General features: G+C 46.8%; 1 protein-coding gene across 1 annotated transcript in view; it reads left to right on the top strand.

Moving 5' to 3' along the window:
- The window catches only part of enox2 (ecto-NOX disulfide-thiol exchanger 2), a 275,592-nt gene that overhangs the window by 197,145 nt on the left and 56,215 nt on the right, over positions 1-22,232 (top strand). Inside the window, 2 exon segments of the mRNA XM_065019819.1 lie at positions 16,910-16,974; positions 16,977-17,058. Coding sequence (XP_064875891.1) covers positions 16,910-16,974; positions 16,977-17,058 — 147 coding nt within the window.

Below are 22,232 nucleotides of genomic sequence, written 5' to 3'. Positions count from 1 at the left end.
TGGAGTGTTTGTCTGTGTGGTTGCAGTAGAGACTAGGGGGACTGTCTGTGTGGCTGCAGTAGAGACTAGGGGGACTGTCTGTGTGGCTGCAGTCGAGACTAGGGGGACTGTCTGTGTGGCTGCAGTCGAGACTAGGGGGAGTGTCTGTGAGGCTGCATTCGAGACTAGGGGGAGTGTCTGTGTGGCTGCAGTCGAGACTAGGGGGAGTGTCTGTGTGGCTGCAGTAGAGACTAGGGGGAGTGTCTGTGTGGCTGCAGTAGAGACTAGGGGGAGTGTCTGTGGCTGCAGTAGATACTAGGGGGAGTGTCTGTGTGGCTGCAGTAGAGACTAGGGGAGTTACTGTGTGGCTGCAGTAGAGACTAGGTGGAGTGTCTGCCCCTGTGGCTGCATGAGAGACTAGGGGGAGTGTCTGTGTGGCTGCAGTAGAGACTAGGGGGAGTGTCTGTGGCTAAGGTAGAGACTATTGGTAGTGTCTATGGCTACAGTGGAGACTAGGTGGAGTGTTTGTCTGTGTGGTTGCAGTAGAGACTAGGGGGACTGTCTGTGTGGCTGCAGTAGAGACAAGCGGGAGCTTCTGGATTGTCTGTGTGGCTGCAGTAGAGACTAGGGGGAGTGTCTGTGGCTACATTAGAGACTAGGGGGAGTGTGTGTGGCTACATTAGAGACTATGGGGAGTGTGTGTGGCTACATTAGAGACTATGGGGTGTGTGTGTGGCTACATTAGAGACCAGGGGGAGTGTGTGTGGCTACATTAGAGACTAGGGGGAGTGTGTGTGGCTACATTAGAGACTATGGGGTGTGTGTGTGGCTACATTAGAGACTAGGGGGAGTGTGTGTGGCTACATTAGAGACTAGGGGGAGTGTGTGTGGCTACATTAGAAACTAGGGGGAGTGTGTGTGGCTACTTTAGAGACTAGGAGGAGTGTGTGTGGCTGCAGTAGAGACTAGGGGGAGTGTATGGCGTGTTTGTCTGTGTGTCTGCAGTATCCAGTGGGGGTTTCTAACTAGCTGCAGACTTGTTGCTGGATGCTGTGGCTCTTCTCAAATTTGCCTAAGTCGGCCATTTCTTTGTCTCTATTAAAATGAACATGCTGCGCTGAGTCAGCCAGATGGACTTATGACTCTATTATCAGTCTGAGGACTTGAGATCCACACAGCTCAGTTTCAGACAGGTGGCAGGAGCTTTCGGAGTATCACCCTCTTACAAAATTCATGCTTGTTCATACAATGTTCTCTATTGAAATATTCATGTTAAGTTCAAACGAATACAAGATCAAAATTGCTGACATCATTCAAACCAATGAGGTTTTGGAACTTTAAAGCCAGTTATCTCAGAATCATATTTTTGCAGATAAAAGCTTATAGTCCAATGCTCTCAATGTCATCATGTGTCACCAGAGGAAGAGGCAATTGCGAGAGGTTTTACTTTGCCCAAAATCTGTCCATGAAAATAAGCCCATAAAGCGAGGAGTGTTTGTATGGAGGTCAATGAGGGTGTTGATTTTGGTCAATATAAAATGTCATGGCTAATTTGCTGTATGAGGCTTATTTGATCGAATGCACTGATGGAAGTGGCATTTCGAACAAACAAAAAAAACTTTTTTTTAATTCAAGGTTGTGCCTGCTTTCATATAGGTGGAGGATTCAACATTGATATAACCCATTTTAGCATGGACATTGCCATTGGGGGCTTCCACACCTTTTAAAATCATCTGGGTGGGGATTTCTGAGTTGGGAGTAATCTGCCAATAAAGAAGAAGAAAATTCACTACTTTAAAATGGAGATGGCCTCAATGGCGCTGCTCATGCTGTCACAGATGCTATAATGGCACAGATACAAAATGAGTCCTCTATCTCTATGGCCTGTTGACACTTATCTGCCCTCTCATTGGCTAGAATGATCCCACCTGATCTCAACTCATCCCACAGCCTCCCATCATTGAGGACATGTATTTCCTTTGTGGGAGCGGTCACTCAAATATCTTGTCAATATAATAAACAATCGGGTCACCCATTCAGGTGAAATTACAGTGGCAGAGCCAACAGATATGTTATCGTCATGAGTCACTCAGTCAGATGAAATTACAGTGGCAGAGCCAACAGATATGTTATCATGAGTCACTCAGTCAGGTGAAATTACAGTGGCAGAGCCAACAGATATGTTATCATGAGTCACTCAGTCAGGTGTAATTACAGTGGCAGAGCCAACAGATATGTTATCATGAGTCACTCAGTCAGGTGTAATTACAGTGGCAGAGCCAACAGATATGTTATCATGAGTCACTCAGTCAGGTGTAATTACAGTGGCAGAGCCAACAGATATGTTATCATGAGTCACTCAGTCAGATGAAATTACAGTGGCAGAGCCAACAGATATGTTATCATGAGTCACTCAGTCAGGTGTAATTACAGTGGCAGAGCCAACAGATATGTTATCATGAGTCACTCAGTCAGGTGAAATTACAGTGGCAGAGCCAACAGATATGTTATCATGAGTCACTCAGTCAGGTGTAATTACAGTGGCAGAGCCAACAGATATGTTATCATGAGTCACTCAGTCAGATGAAATTACAGTGGCAGAGCCAACAGATATGTTATCATGAGTCACTCAGTTAGATGCAATTACAGTGGCAGAGCCAACAGATATGTTATCATGAGTCACTCAGTCAGGTGAAATTACAGTGGCAGAGCCAACAGATATGTTATCATGAGTCACTCAGTCAGGTGATATTACAGTGGCAGAGCCAACAGATATGTTATCATGAGTCACTCAGTCAGGTGAAATTACAGTGGCAGAGCCAACAGATATGTTATCATGAGTCACTCAGTCAGGTGAAATTACAGTGGCAGAGCCAACAGATATGTTATCATCATGAGTCACTCAGTCAGATGTAATTACAGTGGCAGAGCCAACAGATATGTTATCATGAGTCACTCAGTCAGATGAAATTACAGTGGCAGAGCCAACAGATATGTTATCATGAGTCACTCAGTCAGATGTAATTACAGTGGCAGAGCCAACAGATATGTTATCATCATGAGTCACTCAGTCAGATGTAATTACAGTGGCAGAGCCAACAGATATGTTATCATGAGTCACTCAGTCAGGTGAAATTACAGTGGCAGAGCCAACAGATATGTTATCATGAGTCACTCAGTCAGGTGAAATTACAGTGGCAGAGCCAACAGATATGTTATCATGAGTCACTCAGTTAGATGCAATTACAGTGGCAGAGCCAACAGATATGTTATCATGAGTCACCCATTCAGGTGAACCATACAGACGTGTCATTAACGCGTCCTTGGGAGACAGGAGTGAGAGAAAGCAGAGCTCCTTCTAGAATGATAATGTTCCATCGATGTTTGTTTAATGGTTTGGAACTGAGAGTTTGAGATGAATGAAACGCAATAAGGCGCTCCGCTTCTGGTGTTTATTATTTGTTCAATATCAATAGAAGCCCTGCAGGGCATTTATCACTTTAACATTACGTTTTGACTTCATCATTTCACTCCTCTGGCTGTGAGGATTTATGCAGCCATGTGTCGTTCCTCTCTTCGTACTAGAATGTCTTGTTTCCCTTTTTCTAAACCACCACCTTCAGCTTCTTTAAAAGCACATTCATATCAACAGAGCTCCAGAATTCTAGGCCTCACAGTAATCCACTAGGACTCCATATTTCAAATAAAGTGGGCTTCGAGGATGCTATTCTACCTACTGGCTTTTTCCTGTTCAATTTCATTTGTACAATTTACTGAGCTGCTGCCAGACTTAGCAGACTCTCTTTGCTACACTGCTGTGCTGTGCAAGAGAAAATGATGCACTTTGTTGAGCGAGTTATAATTGTAGACCTGTGTTAGTGTGATGGACAGGAATACTAGTGTATTTGTGTGTTCTGTCACTAAGCACCTTGAGCCATGGGACAGCATAAGGAAGCTGCCGTTAGTGCTCGTACCTTCATTAGAGGACTCTCTCCAGATTTTAAATACCGCAGCTGCATTGGTTTTACACAGACAGATGCACACACCATCATTGCCAGTGGTTAGGCTGCAGTCAGGTTGTCTGTGTCGTAGTGGGAGGGGCTGTGTGGGACAGCTGTAGTCCTCACGAATCACCTGGAGAAATACACTGCTCAAAAAAATTAAGGGAACACTAAAATAAACACATCCTAGATCTGAATGAATGAAATATTCTTATTAAATTCTTTTTTCTTTACATAGTTGAATGTGCTGACAACAAAATCACACAAAAATTATCAATGGAAATCAAATTTATCAACCCATGGAGGTCTGGATTTGGAGTCACACTCAAAATTAAAGTGAAAAACCACACTACAGGCTGATCCAACATTGATGTAATGTCCCTAACAGCACACGCACACTTAAAGACTTTGTTACGAGATCGGCTTGTACCTTTGAACTAATCCACCTGGATTTTCTACTGATTCTCCATGTGAGGGATTGAACTTCATCCTCTCTGTTGTTTTTCTTCTGATGGAGCTCTCTGTCTCTCTCGGTCTGTTTGTCTGTCTCGCTCTCTCTCGGTGTGTCTGTGTCTCGTTCTGTCGGTCTCTGTCTCGCTCTCTATCGGTCTGTCTGTCTGTCTGTCTCGCTCTCTATCGGTCTGTCTCGCTCTCTATCGGTCTGTCTCGCTCTCTATCGGTCTGTCTCGCTCTCTATCGGTCTGTCTCGCTCTCTATCGGTCTGTCTCGCTCTCTATCGGTCTGTCTCGCTCTCTATCGGTCTGTCTCGCTCTCTATCGGTCTGTCTCGCTCTCTATCGGTCTGTCTCGCTCTCTATCGGTCTGTCTCGCTCTCTATTGGTCTGTCTCGCTCTCTATCGGTCTGTCTCGCTCTCTCTCGGTCTGTCTCGCTCTCTCTCGGTCTGTCTGTCTGTCTCGCTCTATCGGTCTGTCGGTCTCTCTCTCGGTCTGTCGGTCTCTCTCTCTCTCGGTCTGTCTGTCTCTCTCTCTCTCTCGGTCTGTCTGTCTGTCGGTCTCTGTCTCGCGCTCTCTCGGTCTGTCTCTCTCGGTCTGTCTCTCTCGGTCTGTCTCTCTCGGTCTGTCTCTCTCGGTCTGTCTCTCTCGGTCTGTCTCTCTCGGTCTGTCTCTCTCGGTCTGTCTCTCTCTGTCTGTCTCTCTCTGTCTCTCTCGGTCTGTCTCTCTCGGTCTGTCTCTCTCGGTCTGTCTCTCTCGGTCTGTCTCTCTCGGTCTGTCTCTCTCGGTCTGTCTCTCTCGGTCTGTCTGTCTCGGTCTGTCTCGCTCTCTCGGTCTGTCTCGCTCTCTCGGTCTGTCTGTCTCGGTCTGTCTCGCTCTCTCTCGGTCTGTCTCTCTCGCTCTCTCTCGGTCTGTCTGTCTCGCTCTCTCTCGGTCTGTCTCTCTCGGTCTGTCTGTCTCGCTCTGTCTGTCTCGCTCTCTCTCGGTCTGTCTCTCTCGGTCTGTCTGTCTGTCTGTCTCTCTCGGTCTGTCTGTCTCTCTCGGTCTGTCTGTCTCTCTCGGTCTGTCTGTCTCTCTCGGTCTGTCTGTCTGTCTCGGTCTGTCTGTCTGTCTCGGTCTGTCTGTCTCTCTCGGTCTGTCTGTCTCTCTCGGTCTGTCTGTCTCTCTCGGTCTGTCTGTCTCTCTCGGTCTGTCTGTCTCTCTCTCGGTCCGTCGGTCGCTCTCTCTCGGTCCGTCGGTCGCTCTCTCTCGGTCCGTCTGTCGGTCGCTCTCTCTCGGTCCGTCTGTCGGTCGCTCTCTCTCGGTCCGTCTGTCGGTCGCTCTCTCTCGGTCCGTCTGTCGGTCGCTCTCTCTCGGTCCGTCTGTCGGTCGCTCTCTCTCGGTCCGTCTGTCGGTCGCTCTCTCTCGGTCTGTGTCTGTCGGTCGCTCTCTCTCGGTCTGTGTCTGTCGGTCGCTCTCTCTCGGTCTGTGTCTGTCGGTCGCTCTCTCTCGGTCTGTGTCTGTCGGTCGCTCTCTCTCGGTCTGTGTCTGTCTCGCTCTCTCTCGGTCTGTCTGTCTGTCGGTCGCTCTCTCTCGGTCTGTCGGTCGCTCTCTCTCGGTCTGTCGGTCGCTCTCTCTCGGTCTGTCGGTCGCACTCTCTCGGTCTGTCGGTCGCACTCTCTCGGTCTGTCGGTCGCTCTCTCTCGGTCTGTCGGTCGCTCTCTCTCGGTCTGTCGGTCGCTCTCTCTCGGTCCGTCTGTCGGTCGCTCTCTGTCTGTCTGTCTGTCGGTCGCTCTCTCTCGGTCCGTCTGTCTGTCGGTCGCTCTCTCTCGGTCCGTCTGTCTGTCGGTCGCTCTCTCTCGGTCCGTCTGTCGGTCGCTCTCTCTCGGTCCGTCTGTCTGTCTCGCTCTCTCTCGGTCCGTCTGTCTGTCTCGCTCTCTCTCGGTCCGTCTGTCTGTCTCGCTCTCTCTCGGTCCGTCTGTCTGTCTCGCTCTCTCTCGGTCCGTCTGTCGGTCGCTCTCTCTCGGTCCGTCTGTCGGTCGCTCTCTCTCGGTCCGTCTGTCTGTCTCGCTCTCTCTCGGTCCGTCTGTCTGTCTCGCTCTCTCTCGGTCCGTCTGTCTGTCTCGCTCTCTCTCGGTCTGTCTGTGTCTCGGTCGGTCTGTCTGTCTGTCTCGGTCTCTCTCGGTCCGTCTGTCGGTCGCTCTCTCTCGATCCGTCTGTCGGTCGCTCTCTCTCGATCCGTCTGTCGGTCGCTCTCTCTCGGTCCGTCTGTCGGTCGCTCTCTCTCGGTCCGTCTGTCGGTCGCTCTCTCTCGGTCCGTCTGTCGGTCGCTCTCTCGGTCCGTCTGTCGGTCGCTCTCTCTCGGTCCGTCTGTCGGTCGCTCTCTCTCGGTCCGTCTGTCGGTCGCTCTCTCTCGGTCCGTCTGTCGGTCGCTCTCTCGGTCCGTCTGTCGGTCGCTCTCTCTCGGTCCGTCTGTCGGTCGCTCTCTCTCGGTCCGTCTGTCGGTCGCTCTCTCGTCCGTCTGTCGGTCGCTCTCTCGGTCCGTCTGTCGGTCGCTCTCTCTCGGTCCGTCTGTCGGTCGCTCTCTCTCGGTCCGTCTGTCGGTCGCTCTCTCTCGGTCTGTCGGTCGCTCTCTCTCGGTCTGTCTGTCTGTCTGTCGGTCGCTCTCTCTCGGTCTGTCTGTCTGTCGGTCGCTCTCTCTCGGTCTGTCTGTCTGTCTGTCGGTCGCTCTCTCTCGGTCTGTCTGTCTGTCTGTCGGTCGCTCTCTCTCGGTCTGTCTGTCTGTCTCGCTCTCTCTCGGTCTGTCTGTCTGTCTCGCTCTCTCTCGGTCTGTCTGTCGGTCGCTCTCTCTCGGTCTGTGTCTGTCGGTCGCTCTCTCTCGGTCTGTGTCTGTCGGTCGCTCTCTCTCGGTCTGTGTCTGTCTCGCTCTCTCTCGGTCTGTCGGTCGCTCTCTCTCGGTCTGTCGGTCGCTCTCTCTCGGTCTGTCGGTCGCTCTCTCTCGGTCTGTCGGTGGCTCTCTCTCGGTCTGTCGGTCGCTCTCTCTCGGTCTGTCGGTCGCTCTCTCTCGGTCTGTCGGTCGCTCTCTCTCGGTCTGTCGGTCGCTCTCTCTCGGTCTGTCGGTCGCTCTCTCTCGGTCTCGCTCTCTCTCGGTCTCGCTCTCTCTCGGTCTGTCGGTCGCTCTCTCTCGGTCTGTCGGTCGCTCTCTCTCGGTCTGTCGGTCGCTCTCTCTCGGTCTGTCGGTCGCTCTCTCTCGGTCTGTCGGTCGCTCTCTCTCGGTCTGTCGGTCGCTATCTCTCGGTCTGTCGGTCGCTATCTCTCGGTCTGTCGGTCGCTATCTCTCGGTCTGTCGGTCGCTATCTCTCGGTCTGTCTGTCGGTCGCTCTCTCTCGGTCTGTCTCTGTCTGTCGGTCGCTCTCTCTCGGTCCGTCTGTCTGTCGGTCGCTCTCTCTCGGTCCGTCTGTCGGTCGCTCTCTCTCGGTCCGTCTGTCGGTCGCTCTCTCTCGGTCCGTCTGTCGGTCGCTCTCTCTCGGTCGCTCTCTCTCGGTCTGTCTGTCGGTCGCTCGCTCGGTCGGTCGCTCGGTCTATCGCTCGCTCGGTCGGTCGGCCGCTCATCTACTCTCAAAGAATTGAAAGTTATAGGCAGCAGCTAATGGGGATCCATAATAAATACAAACACATCTCAATGGCCCAGAAGGAAAGAGATTAGCTTTACATTACAGTAGGATTTATCATGACTTTTTATTTAAAAAATTAAAAACTCTATTGAAGATACAGGTCCAGACCAATTAGGACCATATGGAATCTTTTAGGGCTTTCCATCCTCTGTTTCCTCATACTGTTTTCATTCTTTCTCTCTCGCTCGGAGTGGGGACTTCCCCAACAACCATTTATTATCCAAGACATTTGACACATTAATCAGCAGTCCTGATTAGATTTATTGTCTCTGTGGTACGCAACACCACGTCATTGCATCGCCAGTCTGTCTAGAGCCAAGTAGCTACAGGGAGATGAGGCTCAGTCAACTTAAAGAAATAAAATGCTGTGTAGACTGACAGGGTCTAAAGAGGCACAGACGTCTTTTCAACGACTTTTCCACTTTGGTTCAATGTAATTTCATTGAAATTATGTGGAAACGACCTATAGAGACTTCACTATGGGGACATGGAACTGTGGAGACTTCACTATGGGGACATGGAACTATGGAGACTTCACTATGGGGACATGGGACTGTGGAGACTTCACTATGGGGACATGGGACTGTGGAGACTTCACTATGGGGACATGGGACTATGGAGACTTCACTATGGGGACATGGGACTGTGGAGACTTCACTATGGGGACATGGGACTGTGGAGACTTCACTATGGGGACATGGGACTGTGGAGACTTCACTATGGGGACATGGGACTGTGGAGACTTCACTATGGGGACATGGAACTGTGGAGACTTCACTATGGGGACATGGAACTGTAGAGACTTCACTATGGGGACATGGAACTGTGGAGACATAGATTGTCTTGTGGATATGGTCCCTCTTCTAGTCCTCACAGGAGAGAACTAGCTGCCTTATAGGGACAAGGTTTCTGTGGAGTCTCCACTCTAAGGAATTGTTGTCGTCCCAACTGCAGAAGCACTGCATAACACTAATGAGACCTAATATTCTCTCTCCACAGCGATAATGTCATTGATTTGTTTGTTTGGATTTTGATTAGAGTTGCGATTGGACAGAGTGCTTTTGACACACTGCAGTGTATGAGGCTGTGGAAGGTGTGTGGACAGACCAAACTAGATGGCAAGCCTAACACACACAAATTCCCACAGGAATGCGTTAGTCTGCAACACACACTCCCCTCTGAATTGATTTAGCCTGACACACACCCCTCTGAATACATAAACAGGCTCTAGGGAAGGTTCCCTGGGGATTCATACAGTTATGTATGTTATAACCTCAACAACCACTGCGTGCACACACACACTGTGTATGTAGTCTTACTGTCATCACCTTTTTAACTATTTATGCAATATTCTAATAGAAGTAGCCAGCAAGTGTTTTGGCCTCTTAGGTTTTTACCTGATGAATTATTTAAACTATTGATATTGTACTAGTAGAAGCAGTAGGTTTAAGAAGCTTCTTGTGTTTCTGGCTTGAACATTTATTTGCCTGCATTAATAGTTAAGAAAAAGAAAACCCAAGTTTATTTTCTTCTTCCACTAGAAGCTTTTGGCCCCTCTGTATCTCTGTTATTGCTGAGTTAATGTTGAGGAGCTGTAAGTCGTTTCCAAGCTCTGCTCTGCTTTGTGCTGCCAGTGCTGTTGGCAGAGTGAGGACTGATAGAGACACAGAGAGAGATCTGTAGCTGCACATTTATAGCCTGGGAGAAGTAGACTAAATTTCTGATAGCGAGGAGTACAGAGAGGGAGATCTTTGGCAGAGGAAAAGAGAGAGGGATATGTCTTTCAGGAGCATGGAGAGAGATCTATGACTGATGAGTTGAAAGAGGGGTATCTTTGGCAGGGAAGTAGTGCGAGTTCTCTTTTAGAAGTGTGTAGAGGGATCATTTTTATTTGAAAACTAGTGCCTGACCAATATATCGATATTGGATGATAATTCTGTCGATGACCGATATTCAGTTAATATGATGACAAAAGTGAGTCTCGTGATTATCTGAACACTTGTGGCCATGCTCATGATGTCGTTATCGTCGTAATGTAAAAAACATTTTTTTTTATGTTTCTTTGGCAATTAATGAGATCTCGGTGTGCAAACATGTAACTTTTTCATTTCCCTGTTAAACAGTATATGGGCAGCACCACCCTCCCTGAAGTGGACTGTGTATTCTTAGGGTTTTCTTATCACAGTGTGTTCTCTCACAGGTGCTTGTAAGAGGACAGAGGACAGACGTGTAGGATTCCAGTTGAGGTGGTTTAATAATGCTGATTCACAGGAACGGCACAGTGTATGGGTTAAGGCACTTTAAGCTATGGCTTGTCAAATGTTTTAACCAAGAGAGTGTGGTTCTGAAAAAGGGGAAATTAAATGCAATACTAAATGGCAGGTTTAATCTTAATACAACCTCAAATTACGTAGGCTATGAACAATAATATGGCTACAATAGATAGACAATACAGCCGAATAACATGGCTGCTATTTCATGAAAGATCAGAGGGTGGAGCACCATCCTCACACAACTGCATCAGCACCATCCTCACACAACTGCATGAACTTGTATACTGAACAAAAATATCAACGTAACGGTCCTCCCGAGTGGCACAGCGGTCTAAGGCACTGCAGTGCTTGAGGTGTCACTACAGACCCGTGTGACCAGGAGCCCCATAGTGGCACACAATTGCCAAAGCGTTGTCCGGGTTAGGGGAGGGTTTTGCCGGGGGGGGCTCATCGTTCTCTAGCGACTCCTTGTGGCAGGCCGGGCACCTGCAGGCTGACTTCTGTCATCAGTTGAGCGGTGTTTCCGACCAACACATTGGTGCGGTTGGCTTCCAGGTTAAGCAGGCGGTTGTTATGAAGCGTGGTTTGAAGGGTCATGTTTCGAAGGACGCATGACTCGACCTTCGCCTCTCCCGAGCCCATTGGGAAGTTGCAGCGATGAAACAAAATCGTAATTTGAATGTCACAAAATTGTGGCGAAAAAGGGGGTAAAATAAAAAATAATTTGAATAAAAAAAATGTTTATAACCACAACATGTAAAGTGTTTGTCCCATATTTCATGAGCTGAAATAAAATATCCCAGACATTTTCCATACGCACAAAAAGCTTATTTCTCAGATGTTGTGCACAAATTTGTTTACATCCCTGTTAGTGAGTATTTCTCCTTTGCCAAGGTAATCCATCCACTTGACAGGTGTGGCATATCAAGAAGCTGATTAAACGGCATGGTCATTACACAGGTGCATCTTGTGCTGAGACAATAAAAGTCCACTCTAAAATGTGCGGTTTTCAAATCTAATTTTATTGGTCACATAATGTACATTAATTTAGCAGGTGTTATTGTGGGTGTAGTGAAATGCTTGTGTTCCTAGCTCCAACAGTGCAGTAGTATCTAACAATTCAAAAGTTTTGTGTCACAACGCAATGCCACAGACTGTGTCACAACGCAACATAGTCTAAGTTTTGAGGGAGTGTGCAATTGGCATGCTGACTGCAGGAATGTCCACCAGAGCTGTTGGCAAATAATTTAATGTTATCTGAATGGAGGCCAACGTCATTTTAGAGAATTAGGCAGTATGTCCAAACGGCCTCACAACCGCAGACCATGTGTACCCAAGCCAGCCCAGGACCTCCACATCCGGCTTCACCTGCAGGATCGTCAGACCAGCCACCCAGACAGCTGATGAAACTGAGGAGTATTTCTGTCTGTAATAAAGCCCTTTTGTGTGGAAAAATTCATTCTGATTGGCTCAGCCTGGCTCCATGTGGGTGGGCCTATGCCCTTCCAGGTCCACCCATGGCTGTGCCCTGCCCAGTAATGGGAAATTCATAGATTACGGCCTAATGAATTTATTTCAACTGACTGATTTCCTTATATGAACTGTAACTCTGAAGTTGTTGCAGGTTGCGTTTTATGTTTTTGTTCAGTGTGTGTATATATATATATAGCTACATCCACAAGGCTCATAGCTAACAAAATACATCATCTACACATCTATTCAGTACATCCATACAACCACGGGGCATATTAAACTAGGCACTGGTGTACATTATACTACACAATCAAATGCTAACTGTCTGAAATGAGATGGCAAAAACAACAAGAGTAAGCAAGCGTACAGTTGCTAGCTGGCAGTAAAAACGTGAATTAGCATAACAAAGCAAACTACATCATCGTCACAGAGTGCGTCCACAACACACTCTGTGTAAGAAATATGAACTCCCATTTCTGAAGGACGCACACTGGCCTTGACTAAACAAAGAATGCTAACCAAAAGGCAATCACAGGAGATGGCTGAAATGTATCAGTTGGCTTGTGTACGTTCTCTAGTTACTTTCTTCTCAGTTAGAGATCACCCAGCATGCTCTGCTCCACATCACCGGTGGACATAGCCTTTCATATTCTCCCTCCCTCACCCTTTCTCCCTCCACCCAGCACACATTTTGCTGTAGGGGACATTTACCCTGGGAAGGGGGAGAGGAGGTGAGGGAGGGAGAGGACTGATGTAATGTGTTGATAGCCAGGAGGTGTCTAGAGTCAAATGCCACATTTTTTATTCCTGGCTGGACGTTTGATTGATGGGCAGCATGAAATGTAATTACCTTCAACAATCCTCTGGGAAGCTGATTGGTTAACATGGAGAGACATAGGACTGTGTGATGTGTGAAAGTGCCATGTGTGCCTGCTTGCTTGCGACAAAGGGAGAGATGGAGCCAGTGGGAGTGGGGGGGTGGAGAAAGGGAGAGATGGAGCCAGTGGGGGTGGAAAAGGGAGAGGTGGGGGTGGAAAAGGGGGAGGTGGGGGGTGGAGAAAGGGAGAGATGGAGCCAGTGGGGGGTGGAGGAGAAAGGGGAGATGGAGCCAGTGGGGGTGGAAAGGGGGAGAGGTGGGGGGTGGAGAAAGGGAGAGATGGAGCCAGTGGGGGGTGGAGGAGAAAGGGGGAGATGGAGCCAGTGGGGGGGAGAAAGGGAGAGATGGAGCCGGTGGGGGGGGAGAGATGGAGCCGGTGGGGGTGGAGAGATGGAGCCGTGGGGGTGGAGAGATGGAGCCGGTGGGGTGGGGGGTGGAGAGATGGAGCCAGTGGGGTGGGGGGTGGAGAGATGGAGCCAGTGGGGTGGGGGGTGGAGAGATGGAGCCAGTGGGGGTGGGGGTGTTGAAAGGGAGAGATGGAGCCGGGGGTGGAGAGATGGAGCCAGTGGGGTGTGGGGGTGGAGAGATGGAGCCGGTGGGGGGTGGAGAGATGGAGCCAGTGGGGGTGAGGGCGTGGAGAAAGCGGAGAGAGAGGGAGACCTTGTGTGTCTGGAGAGAAGACAGTTCTCTGCTGATGTTTCTGTTCAGGAGACTCCTGTTCTGTCTCTAGACCGTTTTACCTCTGGCTGGAAGAGGTCTGTTTCACACTGAAGATGGTGTGTGTGCATGTACACACTTGCATGTGTGTCTAACACACTTGCATGCACCCGCGTGTGTGGGAGTTTCCAACCGAATATGTTGAAAGATGTGAAACATGTATTGAGGGGTTGAGACTCCATTGTTCTGTCTGTACAGGGGGCTCCCAAGTGGCACAGCGGTATAAGGCACTGCATCTCAGTGCTCGAGGCGTCACCACTGACTGGTTCAATTCCAGGCTCTATCACACCCGGCCGTGATTGGAGTCCCATAGGACGGTGCACAATTGGCCCAGCGTCGTCCGGGTTTGGTCCGTGTAGGCCGTCATTGTAAATAAGAATTAGTTCTTAACCAACTTGCCTAGTTAAATAAAGGTTAAATAACAATCCTGCTGTAGCTGAAAATCCCTGAGAATGGCAGAGGGTAAATTGTTATCATACACAGTTCTGTCCTCTGGCTGTCAATGGAATAGGACACAGACCAGGGATGGGCATTTGACATTTTTCAACTGTTCGAGTACTCGCATTATTTATTTTTTATGTGTACATTGATATATACTGAGTGTACAAAACATTAAGAACACCTGCTCTTTCCATGAGACTCTCCAGGTAAATCCAGGTGAAAGCAATTTCAAACCCCGCCTATTTCTACGATTTCTCTTTTTAAAAATCAGATTTTTAACCTAACCCTTAATCACACTGGTAAACCTTATGTCTAGCCCTGACTTTAAATTTACACCAAAAAAGTGTTTTTTTATTATGTATTTTTTGCAATAAAGCCAAGTAGTTGTGTAGAGAGAGAGGTCGGAACGCAATTGAGTGAGTGCAACACGAAGGAGAAAAGACATTTAGGAGAATAACTGTTTGTTAACAAAAGCACATGTACTGATGGAACACTAGAGGCTAAGCACATTAATGTTGTCTTGTTTTACAGTATTTAAAAATAATGGATTTGTGGTTAAAAATAGGGTTTTGACGTCAGGTCAAGTACTCTATTCCCTGTCCCAGACAGACAGACATATATATATATCACACACACACAGACTGGAAGGAATAAGACAAATTCAGCAGTGAAATGGAAACAGGCTGGTCTTGATCAAACCAGATCTTTTCTTGATGTGCACCCGGAGCCTGGTTTGGTTCCTATCATCTGTCATGTTCATGAATAAATATGGTGCAGAAATCTTTTATTTAATAGCTTTGTGTTTCTTCAAGAGTGACTCTGTGACTTTGAGGAAATTATTCTCTGTGCTCAAAATGTGTGTGTGGCAGCCATGAGTGTTTTCCATTATTCATCAGCACTGTGCCCATTTACTCAGTGTCAAGTGGTAGGGCTGCACGAAGTGGGCCAAAAATCGAGTTGCGGATGTTTTACAAAATATTGCAATTTGACGTGCAATAAAGATCAGAACATATGTGAGCTGTGTGAATTCTAGAAATTGAATGACATATTAAAAAGGAAAGTAATATCATCATATTATTGTTCTATCTCAGAACAGCATGCCAACTGTGACTCTAACAGCCAGGAGGAATAAGTGTCTTAAAAACCCACTGACCAGGGTCTGGTTTCACTGATGGACTCTAGACATAGAGGAACTAAGTCACTTCCTATGTCTATAAGAGAAAACAATTATTCCCGGGACTCACTCAACAAATCACGAGGCAGACATACCAGATTGTCGCGATTCAAAACCAAAGTTTGCAGGCAAAACCTTTGCAATGGTTTAAGTTAAGGTAGTTGATGTGAAATAACCTCTGATCTCCATCTTGCTAGCTACTATTAGTATTTTATTCACGTGCATAAGGTAGTGACGTAGTACCTCTATGATAGGAGTCCATCATCAAAACCAGACTCTAGTCGCTGGGGGCGAGGCTTGGTGTGTGTGTGGAAAGCAGCCGCAAGACGGTAGCGTTTTTATAGTTTGTCAATATTGCAATTTCGATGGGAATTTGATTAACTGTGCAGCCCTACTAAGTCGCAGTTATGAAGCAGCTCACACCTGTTGCAGTAAGGCCCATGACAGAGCTCTGCAGTGGGCCTCCCTCCCTAACCCAGAACAGCCCGACGGTTGACCAGAGATTTCCTCTGTGGGCCTCTTACTGCCACTGAGACTGGCCTTGGTATTCAGAAGACTGTGTCCGCTGTACCCCTCCCTCTATCTCTCCTACTGCCATCATTTCACCTCTCCTCCGCCTCGCTGGGCAGGAGTCATCATCACCCAGGCAACAGGGTCCCTCTTATCACTTACTTACCAGAGATGAGGTCATCAATAAGGGTCACTGTAAAAGAGATGAAGCTGACCTAGACGTTCTCTTCTACTTTTACTGTCCTCTCCTCTGATTGGTCCAGTTACACCTCTGGCTTGTTTCCCTCTCTTCCTCATCCTTCATCCAAATACCTTCCTCTTTCACACACAGAAAGCTGAAATTATTGAAAAGCTTTCGTTGCCCTTTCTGGGATTTAAACATAAGTTATCCACATATGGTTTTACTAAGTGGTATTTAGTTATACTCAGGCTTTTGTGTGGTCCATCAAGGCACACGCATGCACACAATGAAGACAAGCTTTCAAGCCCGCAGTTATCTGCAGGTGCAGTAGAGGAAATGTAATTTCCATTAAAAAAATGATCTGCTGGAACTCAGCTAGTGTGCAGAGTGAATCCAGCTGCAGTCTAAATCGATAGTCCCCTACCTGTGAATGAAGGCTCACTTGTGTGCTAATTCTCAGATCCATCTCTCCCTCCCTCTGAGTACAGACAGGAAGATCAGAGGTCAGCCAATCAGTAGCAGAGAGGAGAGTCAGTAGAAGCTCATGTAGCTCTACTTTAAACATGTGTTAATTTTCTTTATGCCCTTATTTTACCAGGTAAGTTGACTGAGAACACGTTCTCATTTACAGCAAAGACCTGGGGAATAGTTACAGGGGAGAGGAGGGGGGGATGAATGAGCCAATTGTCAGCTGTGAACTATTAGATGACCATGATGGTATGAGGGCCAGATTGGGAATTTAGCCAGGACACCAGGGTTAGCACCCCTACTCTTACAATAAGTGCCATGGGATCTTTAGTGACCACAGAGAGTCAGGACACCCATTAAACGTCCCATCCGAAAGACGGCACCCTTCACAGGGCAATGTCCATTGAGATTTATTTACCAGAGGAAAGGGTGCCTCCAACACCACTTCCAGCAGTATCTGGTCTCTCATCCAGGACCAACCCTACTTCGCTTTAGAAGAAAGCCAGCATTGGGATGCAGGGTGGTATGCTGCTGGCCTTGTGTGTCACCATTGTTGACACACAAGGCCAAAGTGTTCATGGAGAGACACACAATGTCTAATGAAACATGAAAATATCAACATGGATGAACTAATGCCTGTGGAAATGTTGTTTTTATATGTGTGTTATTCCATTCTCATGTGTGTGTGTTCTGGTGTGTGTCTCCTTCAGATTTCGACTCAGGCCTTGGCATGATGACAGGCATGAACCCCATGATGCCCGGCCTTGGTTACATGCCCCCACCCCCATGCCCCATGATCTACCCATCGTTAAGGAGATCATTCACTACCAGAGCTGCACCCTCTTCCCCCCAAACCCAAGTAAGTCTATTGACCTCTTACCCAAGTAAGTCTATTGACCTCTTACCCCAGGAAGTCTATTTAATTTAAGCCATCAGCAAATAATCTATTGAAGTGATGGGGCAACCCGCATGCTAGCAGATACCCATAGACTTATAGTTATTGCGCTAATGCTAGCTAGCAACTTATTTTAAACTGCACACAAAGGCATAAAATAATATTTGCTAATTCATCTAACTCTGGGGACGTAGATAAAGGGCCTCATTGCTGAAATCCCAAAGTATCCCTTTAAGTTGTAAAATACTGAACTTCCCCTTTAATAAAGAAGTCATATTTTTACTACATTACGTTCTTAGCGTCTACCTTCTCTATTACCTGAATACTGACTATGACTGAGACCACCATCTCTCTCCTCACAGTTAATTTATGCAGCCATAAGCCTTCTCTCCTCCTGCGTTGTAAATGCCAATATTGACTCCAGTGGTCTGGTCTAAAATGCAAGGGAATGAAAAGGTGTCAAGGTCTCTGTGTAACTGATCTGGCCCAGGGAAGTTCTGCAGGGCCTTATCGTCTCCACATTACAATTCTGACAGCTTATAAACTCTCCAGCCTAGCAGTAGGTGTTATGGGTACACACCTTGTAGATACAGACACCATGTAGACACACACAACATGCAGACATACACACTGGTTCTTGTGTGAGAAACTATATACCCTCATAGTCCACTGATAGACCTCCTACTCCCTCATGGTTTCACCTAGGATTTGTTTCAGCAGCGGTGGCAAAGTCAGATACCGCAGAGACAAAATGTTGCTGTTTTTAAGCTAATCTCCTGCAATTCTACATGTTTTAGATAGAACACTTAAGTTAGTTTCCTGAAATTCTACACATTTTGTCATGGGGCTGAGAGAAAGAATTGCAGTTTTAAAGCTAATTTCCTGCAATTCTGCTGATTTTGCCATGGCTTATGCCGTGTTCTTATTCTTTCTGAGTACTGTCATAAAATCCGATTTTAAACCTAACCACACTGCTAACCCTAATGCCTCACGAACATTCATCGTCATCTTGGAAAGCAACTCCAGTGTAGATTTGGGCTTGTGTTTTAGGTTATTGTCCTGCTGAAAGGTGAGTTAATCTCCCAGTGTGTGGTGGAAAGCAGACTGAACCAGGTTTTCCTCTAGGATTTTGCCTGTACTTAGCTCCATTTGGTTTCTTTATTATCCTGAAAAACTCACCCTTAATGATTACAAGCATACCCATAACATCATGCAGCCACCACTATGATTGACAATTGAGTGGTGTTCAGTTATGTTTTGTATTGGATTTGCCCCAAACATAACACTTTGTATTCAAGACAAAACGTTAATTGCTGTGACACATTTTTTTTGCAGTATTACTTTAGTGCCTTGTTGCAAACAGTATGTATGTTTTGGAATATTTTGATTCTTCACTAGCTTCCTCCTTTTCACTCTGTCAATTAGGTTAGTTTTGTGGAGTAACTACAATGTTGGTCCTGAGCAGTTTCCTTCCTCTCCAGCAACTGAGTTAGGAAGGACGCCTTTATCTGTGTTGTTGCTGGGTGTATTGATACGCCATCCAAAGTGTAATTAAGTGTCACCATGCTCAAAGAGATATTCAATGTCTGCTTTTCTTATTTTTACCCATCTACCAATAGGTGCCCTTCTTTGCAAGGGATTGGAAAACCTCCCTGGTCTTTGTGGTTGAATCTGTGGTTGAAATTCACTGCTTGACTGAGGGACCTTACAGATAGTGTGTGGGGTACAGAGATGAGGTAGTCATTCACAGTGAGTCCATGCAAAATGTTCCTCTACAATTTATTTAGGCTTGTCATAACAAAGGGGTTGAATACTTATTCACTGAAGACATTTCATCTTTTCATTTTTTATTAATTTCATTCCTTCTTTATTGATTTATCAACTCCTTTAATATGTGTGAACTGCACCATTTTAAACGCAGCGTTTTTAGCAACTGCATGGTTAAGCATGTTACTGCTCTGCAATTTGCAAAGAGTGCCTAGGGGAGATTGGGGCTGAATGTAACACAGGTCAATTTTCACCCCAATAGCTTGGGGTAATTCACCACCCTACCTCAAAATATCTTGGATAGTGACTTAAACAATTGTGATTGGATATTACATTTTTAGTTGAGTAAGAGTAGTGGCTACCAGGAAAAGTGTTGTGAGTGGAAATGGTTGCATGAAGGGGGTTCTGTGAGAAGTACAGGCAGTGGACGTCGGGAGAAATACATTCATTAGGCCATAATCTATGGAATTCACATGACTGTGCGGGGCGCAGCCATGGGTGTGCCTGGGAGGGCATGGGCCCACCCACTTGGGAGCCAGGCACAGCTAATCCGAATGAGTTTTTCCCCACGAATGGGCTTTAATACAGACTGAAATACTCCTCAGCCCCCTTTTTGTGCGTATGGAAAATATATTGTATCTTTTATTTCAACTCGTGACCAACACTTGTGTTTCTATTTTTGTTCAGTGTATATATACAGGTGATAATGCTTATTGCTAATAGCATACCTGATAATATAGACCATGCATAGGCTATATGCATGGTCCAATCTGTTAAAATCATTTTAAGAAATCATTTTGACTATATTATTGGGCTCATTTCTGGAAATGTCAATTATATTTTAGATGGTATCAGCAAAATGTAATTTTCATACATTTTGAAGTAGAATGTCCTTTTAAAAATTCACCAGAACTGTGCTTCTCGGTCTCTACGTAACAATTCTGATTGTGTGCGTACATGCGTGGTTTGTGTGTGTGTCTGTGAAGAACACCCAGTGGGAGCTCTCCTTTAATATCTCTGAGAGAGAACTTTGTATGGTGACTTTTTCAAAGAAAGCTCACTTGTCAGATTTGGAAGGGATCAATTTCACCCTAAACTAAAACAAAAGCAATTTTTCTCTCGTCAGTTGTTGGGAATTCAGGCTCCTTCAGAAAACAGAAAATACAGTCTGGAGTCACACCCCCTCCTTCCTTAAGAACACAAGGCTTTCATGTTGTGTGTGTGTTTTCAATGTGAATATTCTTCCTGTCTCTCTCTCCCTCTTGCCTATTATGGTCTTCCCTCTCCCCCTGGTTTTTTCTCTCCTCCTCTCATCTTCTACCATCTTTCCCGCTCTCCCTCCTGTTCTCACCTATGGTCTTCCCCTCTATTTCTGTCTCCTGAGTCGGCTCCTTGTCTTCCCCCTCTCTTTCTCTCGCTCCCCTCTGTCCACTCCCTGAGTTCCTCCTCTTTCGGTCTCCTCTGAGTCTGCTCCCTCTCTTCCCCCTCTCTTTCTCTCGCTCCCCTCTGTCCGCTCCCTGAGTTCCTCTTTCTGTCTCCTCTGAGTCTGCTCCCTCTCTTCCCCCTCTCTTTCTCTCGCTCCCCTCTGTCCGCTCCCTGAGTTCCTCTTTCTGTCTCCTCTGAGTCTGCTCCCTCTCTTCCACCTCTCTTTCTCTTGCTCCCCTCTGACCGCTCCCTGTCTTTCTATTCATTTTCTCGCTATCACTTTTATGTTCCTCATGAAAGGCAGTCTCTTCAAGGAGGGATATCTTTAAAGCCCTAATTCAGAGGAAGCCTATTTATTCTCCAGATTAAAGTTATCACAGGGCTCCTTGATGAGCCTCTGTCCCTTTCTGTCTGCCAAATAGAAAGACATCTGCTCAGCCATTAGTTAGTGAATCATTGACTGTTGAGAATAGTCAACTCCACTGCGGCGGTCACAGCACCATGAGGATGATGTTTAGAGGACTAGTGGGGGGCCAGGAGGAAGAGGGGGTCTTTTAGACCTCAACCTGAAGACGATGAAACAGAGTATTCGAGGTAGGTTAGAAAATATGCCTATTGGGCAATAATATAGGTGATGAGGAGAGAAAATAGATTACATCTACTAGGAAAATAAAAGAAAGAAAGGAATATAGAGAGAATAAAATAAAGGTCAGAGCTGAAGGGTCTGTTTTCTCTTATTTTCGTAGAGATCCAAGCCATGTCATCTTTTTTTCTGCCCTTCACCTGTATGTTTGTGTGTGGTCCAGGGGCGTGTGAGGGTTAGAGGAGCCTGGTGAGTCAGTGGCCCTGTCATCCCCAGGGCAGCAGGTCAACAGGCTGCATATGGTGGCCATCACAGGGAGCAGGACCTCCAGGCTACCCTGACACCATACTGCCCCTCACACTGACCTTGATCTGAATTACGCCTGCAGTGGCTCTCTTTCTCTCACTCTACTCTTTCACTCCCCCTTTCTCTCACTCGACTCTTTCACTCCCCTTTTCTCTCGCTCGACTCTTACACTCCCCTTTTCTCTCGCTCGACTCTGTCTTTCTCTCGCTTTGAGCCGTTCAATTCACGTCTATCTAGCCCCCTCTTTCCTTATTTTCCCTCTCCTGCTTTTCTTTTTTCTCCTGCGTCCCTCCAAACAAACGTTCCAAAAGAGATATTGACTGGCAACAGTAGGCTAGCCAAGACCAATGCTAGCTGTCTTTTTGTAGCTCAACAGTAGCCAGCATATTGCTAGTATGTTCACTATTGAAGGTTTAATATTGTAAATGACTTTCTCTAAAAGAAATAAGCTCAGCGAGTAGATTGATGGGTGCTTCGTTTTGCTCTGGGCAGCTGGTGTATGCTGTGTGAAGTCATCAACTATGTACTGCTCCAGAAGTTGTAACTCGTGGAAGCGTGGTGGTGCTTGAATGAACGGCCAATCATATTGCCCAAATACAAATAGCATGGCATTTACGCTTGTGGTCTTCAATGGTTGGCGACGACAGAGCAGGTAAATATTGAACTGGAATGCGAAGATGCGTTGAAAATGTACTGTCGGTACTGTTGACTGACAAGATCCACTGGCCCGACCGACACATGTTTTTACTGGTCCTGGGCCGGCGGGCCATCATTATTATCGGATCCTGCACACGAAAGAAAAGAATGTTCGAGAAAACAATAGGCTAAGTGGATTTTAACTCCACGTTACATGGGACGTGCAAATTCATGCTCTCTCCATCCGAGTAGAAATTTTACTGCAACCACAATGTACACAGCGCACACACACAGGTACCGAGAGGCGGGACAGATAGCAGACTGTCAAACCAGCAGTCTTTCCCTGTCATCGCTCACTTTGTGACTGACAGGCGCCTGTCCTATCAATAGATCGCTAGAAGATGCATATTGTTCATTCTAG

Source organism: Oncorhynchus nerka, linkage group LG6 (assembly GCF_034236695.1).
Source record: "Oncorhynchus nerka isolate Pitt River linkage group LG6, Oner_Uvic_2.0, whole genome shotgun sequence".
Taxonomy (NCBI): domain Eukaryota; kingdom Metazoa; phylum Chordata; class Actinopteri; order Salmoniformes; family Salmonidae; genus Oncorhynchus; species Oncorhynchus nerka.
This window is presented reverse-complemented; position numbering and strand designations above follow the sequence as displayed.